This window comes from Patella vulgata, chromosome 5, assembly GCF_932274485.2.
Source record: "Patella vulgata chromosome 5, xgPatVulg1.2, whole genome shotgun sequence".
NCBI classification, from domain to species: Eukaryota; Metazoa; Mollusca; class Gastropoda; family Patellidae; genus Patella; species Patella vulgata.
Genome location: NC_065883.2, coordinates 66492265 through 66512220, shown reverse-complemented (window position 1 = coordinate 66512220; position 19956 = coordinate 66492265). Strand labels below are relative to the sequence as shown.

The 19956-nt window shown below is 39.0% G+C and overlaps 2 protein-coding genes across 8 annotated transcripts in view; both read right to left on the bottom strand.

Moving 5' to 3' along the window:
• LOC126820413 (papilin) overlaps positions 1 to 6517 on the bottom strand; it is a 164520-nt gene extending 158003 nt beyond the window's left edge. For 2 of the 7 annotated variants that reach the window (XM_050548325.2, XM_050548327.2), the window contains exon 1: positions 6342 to 6508. The gene's annotated coding sequence lies outside the window, so the exon portion shown is untranslated. Of the gene's footprint in view, positions 1 to 6341 lie in introns of all 7 variants that reach the window. The other 5 variants (XM_050548330.2, XM_050548331.2, XM_050548334.2 and 2 more) reach the window with 4 other exon arrangements.
• A 5981-nt stretch (positions 6518 to 12498) lies between these two features.
• LOC126820443 (uncharacterized) lies at positions 12499 to 15363 on the bottom strand. Its single transcript, XM_056101471.1, has one exon. The coding sequence runs from the start codon at positions 14980 to 14982 to the stop codon at positions 13672 to 13674; it is 1311 nt and encodes a 436-aa protein (XP_055957446.1). The 5' UTR covers positions 14983 to 15363; the 3' UTR covers positions 12499 to 13671.
• Positions 15364 to 19956: the final 4593 nt, after the last annotated feature.

Genomic DNA, 19956 nt, shown 5'->3' with positions numbered 1-19956 from the left:
TTAAATGTAAACTTATAGCTCTTGTTAAAACTTGAGCAATATATTATCTGGTGACAGATAAATAATAGAATTAAATAATCTACCAGTAAAATTATAATGCCGTGATGATGCACAGTAAAAGAAAGGGATAACGTCGCCATGGATACCAGAACACCGAATTAACAACAGTTAAACAAAATGAAATAATACAACTGAAATAGAACCGGGCTAGAACTATTTCTTAAGGCTACCTCCAGATTTCGTCAAGGTCGCTGAGATGTAGATAAAGTTTGGGTACGTGATTGTTGACGAGATTGTGGGTTACGGTATGGGTAAGGGTTAGTTCCAGGGTTAGGGTTAGTGTTGGGGTTAGCGCTAGCCCTGTTTACATCTCGTGACCTTTGACGAAATCTGCACAACGGTATGAAACTTACAAGTTCAGTATTTAAGTAAACCCATGTGTACAGAAACGAGTTGGAATGGACACACAGAGAGAGAGAGAGAGAGAGAGAGAGAGAGGGGGTAACGTTCACTCGGGACAAACTAGGTCAATTCGGGACTAACAAATGGTTCAATGTTTTTCAATAATTCTTTAACAGTGGGAGAAAACCGGAGAACCTGGAGAAAACCCACGAGGTTTGACAGGCGACCCTACTCCTTGTCACCCACAAGCGGGGAATCGAAACTACGCCACTTGACTCAATGACAGACCTTCTGATCCAACGCGCACTATTCGGCCACCCAACCACCCCGGGACCGAGAGAACGATTAACCAAATACTACCCAATACCACCCAGTACTAACACAACACTAATTAAAACAAAACTAACAAATACCACCACATTGTCACGTACAATTGGGGATTCAAACCACACCAGTTGACTCAATAACAGACCTTATGATACAACGCGCACGCGCTAACCATTCGGCCATCCAATACCTCAAATTTGGACTGGACACCGCAATCTTTACAGTGTTAATTTACATGTTTAACTTTTGTAATCGTCTGTTTTCCTCGTAAATGTACGTGAAGATATAAAAAAACATCGGCTTAGTTTGTAATAACTTTTGTAACATGTAATACTGAACTAGATTTACGGAAAATATAAAAAACAAAAAACAAAACAAAATCTAACCCAGGTTTAAATTCGGAATTTATCTTAAAATAATTCTGTTTGAAAATTATCTAGAACAAAAACATTTGATAGACTATTACAGTTTGAGCTGAACGGAAACATTCTTACAAGGATGAAAGAAATCGGGCAGTTAATCCGGGGCGTGTGCAGAAAAAAATGAGCAGGGATTGGAGGCGTGACTAACCGAGGAGTATCGAGGAGGGTTACGGCGTTCTTCCCACAGAAAATTTTGAATGGTTGAAATCGATTTCCTAGCATTTGAGGTCATTTCTGAAGGAAATCTACTCTTTTAATTATTTTTAAATCCTAGGCTTTCTCCTGGGTATCTGTTGTATAGGCTCCACATTAGCAGGAGGAGGGGGATGGGGTGGTCTGAACCCCCTGGATGCGAGCCTGTTAATCCAACCTTCTACTGAAATATATTCTCCTAGGAAGTCTTAATACGGATAAATCGAGTTTAGTGAACAGCTTAAACTTGTATAAGTACACACTTAACAAGAACAAACCACAAGTCAAGATTATAATCCTCCTTGCACGTATCTTAAAACTGCAGATTTCAATCTAGTGTGGAAATTCTTTGAACTCATATTATATAATCCCGTGCATGGATCCAAGTCCATAATTTGTATTATTCATAGTCTGACCCCGCTTCGTTGGTAACTTACCAATGAATATATCAATCAAGAGATTTACTGTAAATATCACCATTGACAGACAGATCAAGTATATAATCGTGGGTTTACTACCGGTTTGTAAACCTCGTCTGGATTTTAAGACCTTTTGAAATATATAAATCCTTCCTTTGATTGTCTTTTCAACAAGACACGACCACTTGCTGAGATCTTTTGCGTTTTAAAACGCACCAATTGTAAGCTTTCTCTAATTTGAGGATTAGGATTTATACGCGTAGATGTATCTGTCTGTTGCAGCACGAAACATTATATATAAATCTCAATAGATCTGTTGACGATCTTATGGATTTGTTGTCCCCCAATTAAGTACTGACACCAACGTCTTAAATAAATTTGAGGTTTAACGCCTTACTTTCCTGCCCCGACTGTGCTAATGAAGACGGGTATACACCATGGAGTGTTCTACGAAGGAAACATTACCCGGACAGCTGCACTACAACTTACTGTTATATCGAATTCCAACTGCCAAGGGTTTTTTTCGTCCCATCCGAACGACTAGACAGGTGTCCTTGTTCCAACGTCTTAACGCTTAAAGCGGGAATGAGTTTTTTTTTTTGTAACGTTACTTCTGGGAAACAGAGATTATTTTTTTTATCCCTCTATAACGTTACTTCCTGGAAACAAACGTTATCTAACAGTTTAGTACGTGAATAATACCCATTTTTTTTTATCTTTCTATAACGTTACTTCCTGGAAACAAACGTTTTTTTTTTTGTAACGTTACTTCTGGGAAACAGAGATTATTTTTTTTATCTCTCTATAACGTTACTTCCTGGAAACAAACGTTATCATTTCTTTTACTCTCAATAACGTTACTTCCTGGAGACATACGTTATTATTTGTTTTGCTCTCTATAAAGTTACTTCCTGGAAACAAACGTTATTTTTTTTTGCTCTCTATAACGTTACTTTCTGGAAACAAACGTTATTTTATTTTTACTTTTTATAATGTTACTTCCTGGAAACAAACGTTATTTTTGGTTTGCTCTCCATAACGTTACTTCCTGGAAGCAAACGTTATTGCTTATCTCTCTATAACGTTACTTACTGGAAACAATCGTTATTTTGGTAGCCAAGGTTTTATACGTTGCATGGGTGAGACAGTGCTTTACTCTCTGACATACACATTGGGGTCATTCTGCACACAGAGATCCCTCTACTTCATACTTCGAGAATAGATCTCTGACCTAAATGACGCCATATCCAAAAATTAGTATACTATTTTGTAATGCGGTTATACTCCGTTTCACATCTTTCGTACACACGACGATTAAATATATATTTTCAATTTTGTTAATTAGAAGCGAGATAAATACTTCAAAAAATTCTCGAAGTATACTTAATGTTTTCGACTAAAGCCGTCGAATTAGAACTCAAAATATCGCTCAACTAGCTTAGTGCCTGTTCTTGAGTTGCGTATGATACACACACAGTTAGATAAAAATATTTCCAGAGAGGAAGCAGAAGCGAAACAGACAAAATAACCCAGAATATTTTTGGTGTTGGCGATGAGTGTACCCGGTGGGCGGACGAGGATATACATATTGATTATATCTGAGTCAGGGATAGATAATTATATATAATAGGTTGATATCATAGATCAAAGTCGTTATATAACAATTTTAAAACTATAACTAATGAAAAGATATTATCTGTGTATGAAATATCCGTATACAGGATTAGGGGAAGGAATAAAGGAATGTGTGGATAAGTGAGTGTGCGAGGGAATGAATGAATGAATGTGGGAGGGAATGAATAAGTGTGAATAAAAAGCGTAAGATATCCGAAGAGAGAGAGAGAGAGAGAGAGAGAGAGAGAGACCTATTCCTTGTTATGTACAAGCTAAGGTATATCCAACTCGTACGGTTTAGACCATTGGAGAGCAATAGATTAAATATAAGAGACAGGGTTGCCTTCGGGTGTTTCTCTCACGTGGCGCGAATTTCCGCCTTTATTAACCCCGCTGGCGCAAAAAAAGTAGAACGTTAAAAGCATTTCATTTCATTTCACTTTGAAAATATTCAATAAATATAGTTATATTATGTCACCAAAGCATGTATATTTATATACGTGTTCGATTCCTGTATTTTTCGATGAGATTTCCCCTTGTCAGTAGACAGCTGTCTAGTCGTTCAGATAGGACGAAAACCCGAGGTCCTGTTTGCCCATTGGTGTGCACGTAAAAGAACCCCTGACGGTAGGAAGTCGATATAAGTGTAGGCCGTAGTGCCGCTCCCCGGGCACAATTGCCCCCATAGCACAATGTGTAGCATATGTCCGTTTACATTTGCCCAGTCGGAGCAGAACAGTAGGACGTTAAACCCCATTTCATTTCATTTCATTTTAGATTTAGACAAAGAAGACAGTATTTATACCGACTAAAATCTATAAAGTTTGAAAAAAAAAGACATTTTCAGACGTGAAAGGTCGCCGCATTCATCTCACCGAGAAAAAACGCAACAAATCCTGACTCATCTAATAATAGTACACCGCTTGAATAAATATAAAAAAATACGTGTTCGACTTTTAAAGCAACCTTTGACATAACACAATTTTAAAAGTACCTCCAATGATCACGATTGTGTCAGTTATAGAACACACTCTAAATTAAATTATAGTAGGCTACCGTCGGTACTAAAAGGACTATCAAATTATACGAAGTGGCCGTCGATACTAAACGACAGTCAAATTCAAACTCAGCAAATTTGAGAAATGGAGATTAACGTCCATTCGACACAAACTAGGGCATTTCGGGACTAACACATGGTTCAATTTTATTTCAATAATTCGCTTGCGCGTTGGGGTCTTTAGCAGTGGAAGGAAACCGGAGGACCTGGAGAAAATCCGCGAGGTTGGTCAGGCGACCCTACTCCTTGTCACGTACAACCGCGGAATCGAAAAATTATAAAAAAAAAAGATTATGTGTGTTTCATCAGGGGAACGTAACAAAGTCAGATACATTCACAGGGCAAAGTGGTATCAGGTGTTTCGAAAAGAGTAAGTATACTCTGCTGTTTCACAACGCTCGTCACCTTTATTATAACACTCATGCTGGGTGCAGACAAATCAGTATTTGTGAAATATACATGTAACGGTAAAAGACAGATATTTCATAATCTGTATATAATTTCTTATACAGCTCTTAGCTCGGGTGTGGAATATTCTTGTCTTTTGGGAATGAAATAAATTGGATTTAACGTTCTACTGTTCTGCAGCGACTGGGTTAATGAAGACGGGTGTTGTCTTCTGGATGTAAAATATCCTTGTTTTTCATGTGTGAAATATCCTAGTCTTTCTTGCGTGAAATATCGGTGTCTTTTGGTTGTTAAAAATCCCTGTCTGTTAGTTAAATATCCTTGTCTTTTGGGTGAGAAATATCCTTGTCTGTTGGGTGTTAAATTTGCCTTTATTTCGTGAGGTGAATATCTTTGTCTTTCGGATGTTTTATATCCTTGTCTTTTGAGTGTGGAATATCCATGTCTATCTGCTGTGTCAGGGGGTTAGATGACCAAATGGTTAGCACGTGTGTGCTGTATCATAAGGCCTGTCATTGAGTCAACTAGCGTGGTTTTGAATCCCCGGTTGTACGTGACAAGGAGTAGGGTCGCCTGTCCAACCTCGTGGGTTTTCTCCGGGTCCTCCGGTTTCCTTGGTACCAAGAACTCATCTCGATCTTCTTGTTCTTCTTGGGAAGACGCTCTTCGAAAAAAAAACCTAAGGTTCCATCCATGCAAGCCCGATTGAAATTGACATGAAAATTGGCATGCGTTTTCTTTGAACAATTCTGCGTCGATTTGGAGAAGTAGAATTTTGAATGGTCAGTTCCTGGCCCATAGTACGATTGTTCTTGCTTTTAAAAAATTTATTCGGGGTATCTGAATGGCATTGGGGAACAGTTTTGTCTATACGGGTGAATGAATGGACCGAAACACCACGGTCCGGGCAAAAGTGTCCTCATAGCAAACGACATGGCATTTGTCCATCTTCATTAATCCGGTGGGTGCAATAAAGTAGGACCCCACTTCATTTCATTTCATTTTCTTTACAGAAATATTGTAAACCACCCAAGCCTCATTGAAAAATGGAATAGGGTTAGTTTTTGATAAATGCTATAAGATCCCTTGGCAGTTGGAATTCGATATAAGAGTAGGCCGTAGTGCCGCTGTCCGGGCAAAATTTCCCTCATAGCACACTGTATGGCGTATGCCCGTCTTCATTAGCCCAGTTTAGGAGCAGAACAGTAGGACGTTAAACCCCATTTCATTTCATTTCCAATAACACACAGACAAAAATGATAAAATTAAAATATTTACAACGATTTAAAACTACTGGGGACAGAGATGAAATGTTAGAGAATAAAAAGCCCAGTTTAGGAGCAGAACAGTAGGACGTTAAACCCCATTTCATTTCATTTCCAATAACACACAGACAAAAATGATTAAATTAAAATATTTACAATGATTTAAAACTACTGGGGACAGAGATGAAATGTTAGAGAATAAAAAAGATTTTCTTTAAAAAAAAAAACAACTTACGTTTTGTGATAATCCGGAAATGAAACACTATATATATTAATCCAAACAAAAGTAAGAGAAGAGAAAGAGTTTTTGTCGATGGGAAATATCGATACTATTACACGGTATATTATCCAATCAGCAGTTTAAAGCTCGGTTTGGTCGTCTGCTGTCACTTGCAGTCTGTCGTCTGTCAACTGGTCGACAGCCATTCATACATTCGGGCCAGTCCAAATTTGTTTGTAGGGGTGTTATATTCATTAACCCCGCGGTCATTCATCCCAAAACACATAATCGTTGAACTGTCACTCTTAAAATATTTCAAGAATATTTCATAAAAATAAAAAAATGATCTGTTCAAATCTTATGAAATATATATAAAAAAATAAAATCCTACATAACAACGCCTATGTCCCCCAACCCGGATGATACCAATTTATTAAACATATAATGTTGTTAGGTATTAAAAAATACAATTAAGCTGCCTTACCTGGACAATAAAACATATTTTGTGATGATCACCAAGTCCTTTTATTATATTTGCTCAGTCACCGTGCAGTATTTTCTCAAATAGACGACATTTAAATATATATTATTATCGCAATCTATTTTTATTTTTTTTTGCATCGAGTGTTATTTTATTAAACCCATTCACAACTAGTATTAATACATACGGGTATTACGTCGCCACGCTTTGTCAGACCCGCGTAAAGTGTATAAACATTTTTCACCTCAAGCCGTGTTCCCACTTTTCAGATTGGGCCGTGAACAACTTTGGAGATATGTCAAGCTCGGTTCCCAATGATCAGGGATAACGTATGCGGGGCTGACAAGAAACAAATTCACAACTAGTATTAATACATGTGGGTATTACGTCGCCACGCTTTGACAGACCCGCGTAAAGTATATAAACATTTTTCCCCTCAAGCCGTATTCCCACTTTTCAGATTGGGCCGTGAACAACTTTGGAGATGTCAAGCACGGTTCGCAATCATTCAGGGGTAGCGTATGCGGGGCTGACACGGAAGTCCCTTTAGTCGTTCGGATGGGAGGAAAACCCAAGGTCCCGTGTACGAATTGGTACAGCCCGAAAAATACTCATTGGCAGGTGGAATTCGAAAAAGATTAAATGGACATGTCCCCCCTCCCCTTCCCCGACCATAGAATTACAATAGACATAAGGAAAACTGCACAGCTCCCCACATACATAACAGACGGTACAGGACTGCAACAGACACAACTTCCCAACGAGGATATAACAGGGACATCAGGGACAACTTTAGGATTTATAAATGTAATAAAAGTTGATATGGGTTCAGAATCTGTCTACCCCTCAGATTAGCCGTAAAATATCTCAGGCCAGGTTTATAGTAAGATCCACTAATATTATTCCAAGTAAACATACATTATGTAAGAACTAAATCTGCCTATTGCAAATTTTCCTTTTGGCCTCAAATGTTATATAAGTTATTAATTACACATCTATTTATATGACAAGCCTATAGTCAACTCTATAGATCATCGGAGGGTCGCGATTTTCAATGGATTAAAACAATAATGGATTAAATTATTATTGCCATGTAATAATTTAATTTAAAAATGGATAATCCAGACTTTGTTTATTATCATAACAATGGTACGTTACAATCGAGACTATATTGTGAACACTTAAAGCCCGATTACTTCGCTCGGTAATTTGACTGAAATTTTCAATATATTCATATCTCATTATCAATATTTGAGCTACCGTAGCAAGAATGATCGTTTTTTTTTTATCTAAAATCTTACATAATGCATCTATAAGATATTATTAGATATTAAAGTTGTATCTTCTAGACCAATATAGCCTATTATATCCCTTTGTTCTTAAATATGAAATGAAATGAAATGGGGTTTAACGTCCTACTGTTCTGATCCAAACTGGGCTAATGAAGACGGGCATACACCATACAGTGTGCTATGAGGGAAATTTTGCCCGGACAGCGGCACTACGGCCTACCCTTATATCGAATTCCAACTGTCACGGGATCTTTTACGTGCACGCCAATGTTTTCGACGCATCCGAACGACTAGACAACTGTCCTTGTCAGGCCCCCCGTCCTGCATCACTGACAAGGGGGAACCACGCCGGAAAATCCGGATGAACTTTCTCGGCCAATGCAGGGGTCGAACATCCGACTAAAGTAAGGATAAGAGTTGACACACCAGCGTGTTTCCGTGCAACAAGCTACGAATTTGTGTAATCATCAAGGTCTAAATCGCTGTGTGTGAATAGCTTTATTTAGCGCCCTCTTCTACCGAAATGATATCGTCGACAGTTGCTTCAGTTGGCTTTATGTATTGTTGGGTATGGTAGCTTTCTTCTTTTAGACCACCTGATACCATTTCCGATCGGAGGAGTGTACAGGGCTAACACTGAATGGCGTAGACTTCTTGAATACCCAATACCACCTCTGATTGGAGGAGTGTACACAGCTAACACTGAGTGGGGGCAGTGTAGGCTTTTAGAATACTCAATACCACCTCTTATTGGAGGAGTGTGCATAGCTAACACTGAATGGCGTAGTGTAGACGTCTAGAACTCCCAGTACCACTTCTGATTAGAGGAATGTACACAGCTAACACTGAGTGGGGGTAGTGTATACTTTTATAACACTCAATGCCACCTCTTATTGGAGGAGTGTACATAGCTAACACTGAATGGGGTAGAGTAGGCTTCTAGAACACCCAATACCACCTCTGATTGGAGGAGTGTACACAGCTAACACTGAGTGGAGTAGTGTGGACTTCTAGAACATCCAATACCACCTCTGAATGGGATTGTGTAGACTCCTAGGACATCTAATACCTCCTTTGATTGGAGGAGTGTACACAGCTAACATTGAATGGGTAGTGCAGGAATTTACATAGCGAGCACTGAGTAGAGAAGTGTATACTTCTAGAACACCTGATGCCACTTCTCACTGGAAGAGTCCACACTTACATGTATAACAGTTTTGTTTATAGTTACTAAGAGGAACATTTTCTGAAATATTTTTACAAGATAATCAGCTTTTCATTTTGATTTGATGATATAAACCAACCTATCAGTCGTTTTGTGGACGTTAAGCCCCATTTTGTTCTTCCCTCTCGCTCTCTCTCTCCACTGTTCGATCCCTGCATTGGCCGAGAAAGTTCATCAGGATTTTCCGACGTGGTTTCCCCCTTGTCAGTGGTGCAGAACGGAGGTCCGGACAAGGACAGCTGTCTAGTCCTTCGGATGAGACCAAAACTGAGGTCCGGTGTATACATTGGAATGCACGTAAAAGATCCCTTGGCAGTTGTAATTCAATATAAGTGTAGGCGATATTGCCGCTGCCCGGGAAAAATTTCCCTCATAGCACACTGTATGGCGTATGCCCGTCTTCATTAGCCCAGTATAGGAGCAGAACAGTAGGACGTTAAACCCCATTTCATTTCATTTTCATTTCATTTCTCTCTCTATTGGTCATTAAACATAGTTGATGCACTATGTTCTATATCCCTTCTAAATTATTATCACACAGTTTAAATAACGGTACATTTCTAAATATCCATCGCCTGTGCTGATAGCTTCCTTTCATTATAAAATCGATGAATATGAAGGCAGAAAATGAAGACTAAAAAATTGTTCGTATGTTATATTAGTCAGTTGAATCCGTGAAATACCCATCGAAGAAAAAATATCTTTATATGGATTTTCTCCTTTGCGTCCATCTTGTAAATACACCGCTTATCATCAGATAATATTCCGAGTATTAAAGAGACACACCGCCGCTTAATTACATACCAGCGAGCGCAGCCTATTTCTTACTTGTCTGGGGCTGAGTATATCACTATATGGGTCTAATGTTTTAACGCATGCGCTTTAGATCATTAGGTATCCGTGCAGAAAAACAGGACGTTAAACCCCATTTCGCTTCATTAGGTCTATCATGGCCTGGTTTTGATTCCTCGCTTGTACGTGACAGGGAGTATGGTCGGCTGCCTAATCTCGTGGGTTTTCTCCTGGTCGTCCGGTTTTCTCCCCCTGCTAAAGATCCCTACGGGAAAGTGAATTTTTGAAATAAAATTGAACCATATTTTAGTCCCGACATGACCTAGTTTGTGTCGAGTTGACGTTAAATCTTGTCTGTCTGTCTGTTATTCAAACAACAAATTTCAAACTAAGTGAACAGATTCGGGGACCACCCATTAGAGTCCACTGTACTGTACACTTCCCGGTCTGTAATGATATAGGCTTCACTCAAAATAAAAAACAAAACAAAACGAAAGACATTAGAAATAATGGCGATACTCTGCCATTAATAAGGGCGATAATCCGGATGGAACTTCGAAATACGTTAGAAATTAAACATACATTATGCAAGAGCTAAATCTGCCTATTGCATGTGTTTCTTTAAACCCGAAATGTTATATAAACTATTTATTAGACATTTGTTAACATGACAAGACCATAATCAACTCTCGATGCCATCGGGTGTCTCCGATATTAAGCGGATTAGAACGGTTCAGCCATAATTTGATTTAATTTAAAAATGGCGAAGCCAGGCTTAGGTTCGAATAACTAGTACGATGGTTGCAATTCATGCACATATCTTGCTAAACCTTCAAAGACATCTTCGCTCGCAATAAAGTAATTTGAATGTAATTTTCAATACATTCATTTTGCATTATCTATTTTCGAACAATTATAGCAAGAAGGGCCAGCTCTTTATCTAAATCTTACATAATGTATCTTTAATAAGTAAAGTGTAATGAACGAAATGATTAATGTGTTGTTAAACCTTAATCATTTCTGTTATTTATCTAACAAAACCTGAGTTTAATTAATGTCCCTTTAAAGTCGCCAAGACGTTAACTCAGTATCATCCAGAGTCTTTGACATTGCAAACCCGACATATTGGTAACTTTAAATCAACATTGATGTTATTATCTTACCGTAAAAAGATGGGCTTCTGGTATCCAATATTTAAGACAGAATGAAAATTTTAAACTTAGCACACGAATCGAGTGCCAGAATGCTTTCGAGCGCAATTTGTAATGAGCTGCTCGATGAACGAGTAGACTGAAATAACCAGACGCGAAAGACTGTCATTCAATTTGCACTCCTTGCAGAAACGAGTGAATGTAAATTAGTTTATATACATTCATAGTACATCATTATAATTATTCGTTGCGACCCATTTGTGTCCATTTCTAGCTACCAATGAATAACGATTTAGCTCCTTTAAATTAACCTTGTGAAATAATCTTAAATAATCTACTGATATTTCGATAAGCGTACGCCATTAAAAATACTTAGAAAGCGCGTGAGAGAACTAGATTACGTGTAGAAGATCAATCATTTCAAGATTCCCACAATTCACCCAGTAGCAGACGTGAGGTAAATATTAGTATACGACTTCCGGTTGTTTGGTCAGTCAGTTGAGGGAAAGGTCATTTACATATTTTCTCAACCTAACTGTGTAAAAGTAAGCTTTTTGTTACGAGCTTTGTTTTGTTTTGTTTTAATTTCATTGCACCTGTTAAATTGTTCACCTTTTGTAAATACAAACCATTCATTCAAAACAGTACACTTATGCAAGTTGCTCATATCTTAAGGTGTGTGTGTATATCCTCTCGTCAGGATGAACCCTATTGAATCCTATCTACAAATTGAATGTGGTTTAACGCCCAACTTTTATGCACCAGTCGAGCTGATGAAGACTTACATACGCCATGGAGTGTGGGGTCAGGTCTAAATATTAGGGCCGACTGCAGATTTCGTCAAGGTCGCGAGGGAACGTGATTGTTGACGAGATTATAGGCTAGGGTTAGGGCTAGCCCCGTTTACATCTCGTGACCTTTGACCAAATCTGCAGTTGGCCTTAATATTTATACCTAACGTGGAGTATGGTATGTGGCACATTTTGCCCGGACATCGTACCCTCCGTCGAATTACAACGGCGTCTTTTATAAGAAGGACTAGACATTTTTCCTTCACAGACCCCAGTCGAACCTGTTCCATAGAGTTACTGCATGAGCCTCCTTTAAATGTTAAAGACCCTATGCGTGATTTTAGCAGTATATATAATACCGTGAACGTTGAAGCTCAAACAGGAACATCAGTCCAAAAATGGTTCAATTCCGTTCAGAATAGACACAAACATTAAACAAATAGTATCTCAAAATAATTATTATGTATGTAATAGTAAGTCTGTACAATATTTACATCTACACATAGTCTATTTACCTCTACCCATAGTTCATTTACCTCTCCAATAGTTCATTTACCTCGACACTGTTCATTTTCATCTACACATAGTCAATTTACCTCTACACATAATTCATTTACCTCTACGCATAGTTCATTTACCTCTCCACATAGTTCACTTACATCTACACTTAGTTCATTTATATCTACACATTGTTCATTTACTTCTACACATAGTCAATTCACCTGTACGGATAGTTCATATATCTCTACGCATAGTCAATTTACCTGTATGGATAGTTCATTTATCTCTACGCATAATTCATTTAGCTAGAAACGTTGTTCATTTACCGATACACATTGTTCATTTACCGATACACATTGTTCATTTACCGATACACATTGTTCATTTAAACAATATTTTTAATCAGGATGTCTGAATGGGATTGGGGAACAGGTTTTGCCTGTGTAAAACAACTCTACACTTCTGAAATCCAGGTAGCTTTGGCTTCTGAAGATCAGGTAAATGTTTCTTCTGAAATCCAAGTGCCTTTGACTTCTAAAAGCCAGGTAGCTTCGGGTTGTGAAACTCAAATGGCCGTGACGTCTGAAAACCAAGGCACTTTGGCTCTGGCGTCTTTAAAGCCTATGATGTCTGACCCTTGAAATCCTAGAAGGCACGAGACGGCATGTACTCTTTCTAGAATACTAGGCATCACTTCTCGTGGAGAAATTCGCTGATTTTAGAAATTGTAAAAAACGAATTCAACATGTCCACTGGTTACATCAAATATATTATTACTAGATATGTCACTAAATTCCTCCATATTCGCTACGAAGATATCATATCCTTGTTCTCCGCTGCGATCACTCCGAGAATCTCACACAACAGCTGTAACCCTAGTGTTAATTGCCTTGATAAGAATAAAGAAAGCCATCACTCGATATTTCACTAAAATCATCCATATTCGCTACGTCGATATCATTTCCTTGTGCCCCGCCACCGTCACCCCTAGATTTCCACTCGACACTTTCAACCCTGTCACCGTCAACCCTAGATTTTCACTCGACGCTTTCATCCATATTCGCTACGTCGATATCATTTCCTTGTGCCCTGTCACTGTCACCCGTAGATTTTCACACGAAAGTTTCCATAATGTTGTTGCCTGGATAAGAAGTAAGATGGTCACCACTCGATGTGTCACTAAAATGCTCCATATTCGCCACGTCGATATCATTTCCCTGTGCCCTGTCACTGTCACTCCAAGAATCAGAATCAACAGTTTTAACCCTAGTGTTTTCTTGGTCTTGGTGAGAATTAAGATAGACGGGGTTAACGCTGGTGTTGAATGTTGTCAGTGGTATATAGTTGGAAGACTTTACAGCTCTTTTTCGACCACGATGAAGTGTAATGCTACATGAAATAGCGTAAATTATAACTATAGAAATAGCGAGACCCAAGAGTAATGCAACTGCTAATATATCTGAACGCTTTTCAGTAATACCAATGGCAACATTTTCCATCTTCTGGTTGGCTGGACAGAAAATCAGATTAGTTAATAATTCCCGACATGTTGTCTGAAATGGGAAAGGTTCGATCCCTACTCGATATTCTCCTGGCTCATGGACCGTGAATTCATGTTGATTATCGGCTATGTTGAACGACTGAATAACGCTACCGTTTTTTGTATAATAAAGTCGGACCGTGTGAACACCCCCTGATAAACCGTCAAAAACGACGTGAATATTGTTGGTCGGTTGTAAAACAGAGATGGCGGACGCTGTTATACAGGTTTCCCTGTGTACGTAGCTGTAAGTCGTAATATAATAGTTGGTAACCGTTGCAAATGGAACGTCGCTCAGTTTTATAGTATAATGTTTCGGGAAATCTGTACTTAATCCAACCAGACATGGATACGATATCTCCCTTGGATGCTGTAAATCTACCTTCGTTAATCTACTTGGAGAAAAATCAAACAGACGACATCTTGGATTGTTATGATAAAACTCATCCTTGTGTGCTCCTGATTGGCTCGAAAAGTTGACCATTATCATAGCAACGTTTAATGCACGCTCGTCACTATTCGGTAACACCACAGATATATTTAAAGCCGGATATGTCCCTTGGTATTGATCGTGCCTCCGAGCGTACAACCCAACATGGCCGAGTTTGGCTATATTTGGATTGACTTTTGATGTCCTTGGGTGATTAATATTCTGTGCTATTTTACATTCGTTTTGATTCCCTATTCTGCATACAAATTCCTCATCTCCAGGATAATTCCTTTTACCTTGTGAACAATCTGTTGGCAGGCAATCATAATCCCAAATTACACTATGCACTAGGATGGGTACCAGCGTAGCACCACAAAGCGCCACAAACCAGGTCTTGATAGATAGGGCTTTTAAACCCATGACTATACAGGTGTCAAGTATCACGTAAGTCATATATCTGTCGATTTAATATTGTGCAGGAATTAAAGTTAATTTTATATGTAAAGAATAAATAACAATACTACCAGTTCTCCGTTCACATATCAATCATAATGGCGGTTGTAATACATAAACATAAGTTATGTTTAGTCATGGGGATTAAATTCGCTCCCTTATTTGCAAACGTTTATAAACACCTGGGCACAGTTAGGGGAGACACAGTCGCCCCACATATCCGTAAGGAATAGAACATTATAAATAAAAAATAACAACTCCGTAACGTTTTTGGTCAGTAACACACAGACTAATCTTTGATATATCTCAATATCTGTCCCGAACCATCATTGAATAACATCTCTGCAATATTTGCTCCCTGAATCATAATGCAAAATAAAAGGGAGTGTTAGGAATGCGAGTAAGTAATGTAATATACACAAGGCTATATAAGGGGCGTGTAAGGTATAAGTATTGCATAAATTGAACTAGATTATTATACCTAGAAAAACCTGATATCATTTGACATCATATGGTGGCCGATAGAGGGCACGTAATTATCCCGAGCATAAACCACAGTATCAGGGCACAGATACGACAAAGTCTACTTAGTCGTACACCTACGGTTTGACTAAATATATTAGTACAATAATATTGCTGTATTACTAAACATATTAGTACAATCGCCTTATTAATAGATCTATTAGTACACTTGACTTATTAATAGATACAATCGCCTTATTATTAGATATATTAGTTCACTTGCCTTGGCACAATGGCCTTATTAATAGATCTATTAGTACACTTGACTTATTAATAGACACAATCGCCTTTTTATGAGATATACTATTCAAAAAAAGTAGGGGATATTTGATTTTTAAGTGTTATTAAAGTCACCTAATGAAACTGACGAAGAAACAAATGACAAAATGAAATGAAGTTCACATTCATCGATTTATTCCAAATGATCGTTAGACTAAGTAAGGCACAGACTGACCATTATAAGGGTAAAATGATACCCGGGGTCAAACAGCAAAGTTACCACAGCATCACAACCAAACCAGTAACGGGTAAATCCTCCTCTGTTTGCCAAACAAGCATTGATCCGACGTGGCATACTCCTAATGAGACGTCTAAGGTCATTTTGGTCCAGATTGTTCCATTCCTGTTGCAACGCAGCAGCAAGTTCTTGGACATTGGCAGGACGTTGTTGACGTTGACGTAACCTCTGTCCAAGCATGTCCCAGACATGCTCGATGGGGGAGAGGTCGGGACTCAGTGCTGGCCAAGGTAATGTGGTGATGTTCTGTTGTTGGAGGTAACCTGTAACGATCCTGGCCCTGTGACATCTTGCGTTGTCATCCTGGAAGATGAAACGGCGGCCATGACGTCGTGCGAACGGCACAACAAGGACTGCCAAGATGTTGTCCCGGTAGTACTGGCCTGTAACACGCCCTGCAACAACATGTAAAGCCGTTCTTCCAGCAACAGTGATGCCTCCCCACACCATAACAGAACCACCCCCAAATCGATCATGTCTGATGACGTTAACGTCTTGGAAGCGCTCGTTTCGACGACGCCACACCCTCCTACGTCTGTCCAAAAAATCAACAGTGAACCTTGACTCATCTGAAAACATCACATTGCTCCAGCGTCGATTATCCCAGTGTTGACGATCCCTACACCAACGACGTCTTGCCTGAATGTGATGATCTCTCAAACAAGGGATCACGCGAGGACGTCGGGCGCGAAGGTGACCCCTATGCAGTCGATTCCGAATCGTCTGGCCACTCACTCTCACACCAGTGTCTGTTTGAAGACGAGCGCTGATCTGATTTGCTGTGATGACACGATTTCTCAAGGCCAAGGTACGGATAAATCGATCCTGGGCTTGAGTTGTCGCCCTTGGTCGACCTGAGCGTGGTCTGTCCTGTACAGATTGTGTATCACGGTATCTGGACCATAGCCTGCTTATGACAGACTGAGAAACATTCATCGTCCGCGCCACAACCGCCTGTGTTGTGCCGATATGTAGCATGCCAAGGGCACGTAACCTTTCATTTTGGGTAAGCCGACGCATATCAAAATTTGTTTTCTGGTCACTAAAACAATTAAACTGATGTTTCCACCCTGGAATTCAATGCCACAATGACTGTAACATTCAAAGTCAGAGTCGTGCAAATCTTGGGTTGGACCCCCATGATGATCCCAAGCATCACCTGCATTCCATGCGGTAGCTATTGGTGCGTTTGGGCGTCACATGTAACTGGAAATGTTTCTTCTGTTAGGTTCTATAGTGACTTTTTTTCGTAGTCATTTGCATATTTTAGTATTATGCCCCCAAAATCAAATATCCCCTACTTTTTTTGAATAGTATATATTAGTTCACTTGCCTTGGCATTGAGTCAACTGGCGTGGTTTCGATTTCCCGGTTGTCGCCTGTCCAACCTCGTGGGTTTTCTCCGGGACCCCCGGTTTCCTCCCACTGCTAAAGACCCCTACGCGCAAGCGAATTATTGAAATAAAATTGAACCCTGTGTTAGTCCCAAAATGACTACACTTGCAGTATCTCTAAGCATATTAGCACAAATACTTTATTACTAAATATATAAGCACAATTATTATAACATTTAACGTAATATATTGGTACAATTATCACAGAGCTTCGGGTAGTTATACAGGACTAGGATAAAGATTTCTAATATCAGTATCTCGAATTTCTCATTAAACTGGAAAGGTCAGCTTAGGAAGCACAAGTAACGTTTACTTCAGGATTGTCAAGCAGCGGTGGCTTCTGAAATCCAAGTATCTTTGGCTTCTGAAATCAAGGCATCTTTGACTTCTGAAATCTAATTATCTTTGGCCTCTGAAGTTCAAGTAGCTTTCGCTTATAAAGTAGATTTGACTTCTGAAATCCAACCAGGTTTTTGGCTTATGAAATCTTTCTAGAACTTGTCATTGATGTGACTGGATATATTCGTTGTACTGTTTTTAGAAATTTATTTATTTAGATTTTGTTCGAGTCGCAAGGAACGAAATAAACATTTTTATTATACCTATCGGGTCGTGTGATATTTGTACATCTTATATTGTTGATGGATATTGTGAGAACCATCTTGAATTGAAGTATTTATGTAATTAATATACCAGATGAAAGAAATACTTGATTTAAACTACTTTAAGTTACGATTTAACATGAAACAGATCGGAAGTGAGGCACGTCTCTCTACTTACAGGCGTTTGACATGGTCAACGGTGTACTTCCGATAGTTCACGTGTTCCCCTCTTTTTATGACGCCATTGTTAAATATGTAAAAGTACATTTGGTTCAAGGTAATTCAGGGGAATGTTTAATATTTTAACATTTATCGTAACAGATCTAATTCTAAGTTTTAGATTCATGAAATATTGGGAAATTTTATATAAACACCTAGCTTGAATGCGGTACCGGGTCGATGGCTACAACTGATGGCAGATAAACAGAAAACCATCTACTCGACATCAACAATTGGTATACTGTTCTCTAATGTGATCCTACTCCGGTTATACACACATCGACTAATTAAACCTTTTCAATTTTATTACAAATACCTTCCCGCGTACAAACTGTGTGATTTGAAGGCACATTTGGACTGAAAACATATTCAAACTAATTTATCTATCAAAAATTGCTTCAAATCCCTATCAAAACTTTGTATTCGCGGGGAGATACCCTAAGCTATAAATGAACTTATGTCACCTCTTTGCTTACTGTCCAGAGGCCTACGTAAATTTGTATTTATTTTCTGTCAACAGCTTTTCCCGCCGTTTGTACGTTCACACCCCTCAATGGTCCAAAAACCGCCTAACCATTTGATCAAGAAATAACAACCGCTCCCTCAGTCAAGCTAGCACACAATAAGCTGACAGTCGGGTTACCAGTTAGTGATACCCTAACATTTTTGCCTAGATCTAGCCTAATGGGTATTTTTCTAGTAAGATTTGGTGTTTATAACTTCCGATAAATCGACACAATGTATCTTTAAATGAAAGCAGAATATATAATTTTCAAAATTATCGAAATATTATGGTGGCTTATTGGTATCATGTCGGGATGTCGTGGGGTCGCCTTTCATACGGCGACGACCCAACAACCCGACATCACGACATCACGACACCACGACATTTTAACCCCACAATACGACATTTTAACCCGACACCACGACATTACTTTTCTACACCAATCGGGCTATTGGAGATAGGCATACGCTATGCAGAGTGCTATGACGGAAATTCTCAATGAACCGTGGCATTTCTTCATCGAAATTCAACTGTGAAGGATTCTTTTATGTGCACGCCAATGTGTAAACAGGAGCTTGTTTTTTGTCCCATCTACACAACTAGACACTTTGCCATGCACTACCGACAGGTAGAAACCACGCTGCAAAATCCCGGGGAACTTTCTTGACCAACATCAGGATCAATGTATATAAAAATAGTATTAAGAAGAATATGGCCGATAATCCGACACCATGACATCACGACACCACGATAACCCAACAACCCGAAACCACGACACCACGACACCACGACAACCCGACAATACGACATTTTTTATGCGACATTACGACATTTTTACGCGACATTACGACATTTTTACGCGACATTACGACATTTTTGATGTCGTGGTGTCGGATGAAAATGTCGTATTGTCGGGTTAAAAATGTCGTGATGTCGGGTTGTCTGGTTGTCGTGGTGTCGGGTTAAAATGTCGTGATGTCAGGATGTCGGGTTGTCGCCTTATGATGGTCGACACCACGACATCACGACATGATACCAATCAGCCACCATAAAATATACAGGATTTTAAAAAGGGCTGTGCAAATAAAACAACCCATTAAATCTATCAGAAATATTTTGGACTCTAGGAGACAGCCCATAGAAACAGTAAGCAGTTATCCCCCTTTAATACTACAAAAACAGCAGTGGTAATACTCGATTGACGGTGTTCGTAAG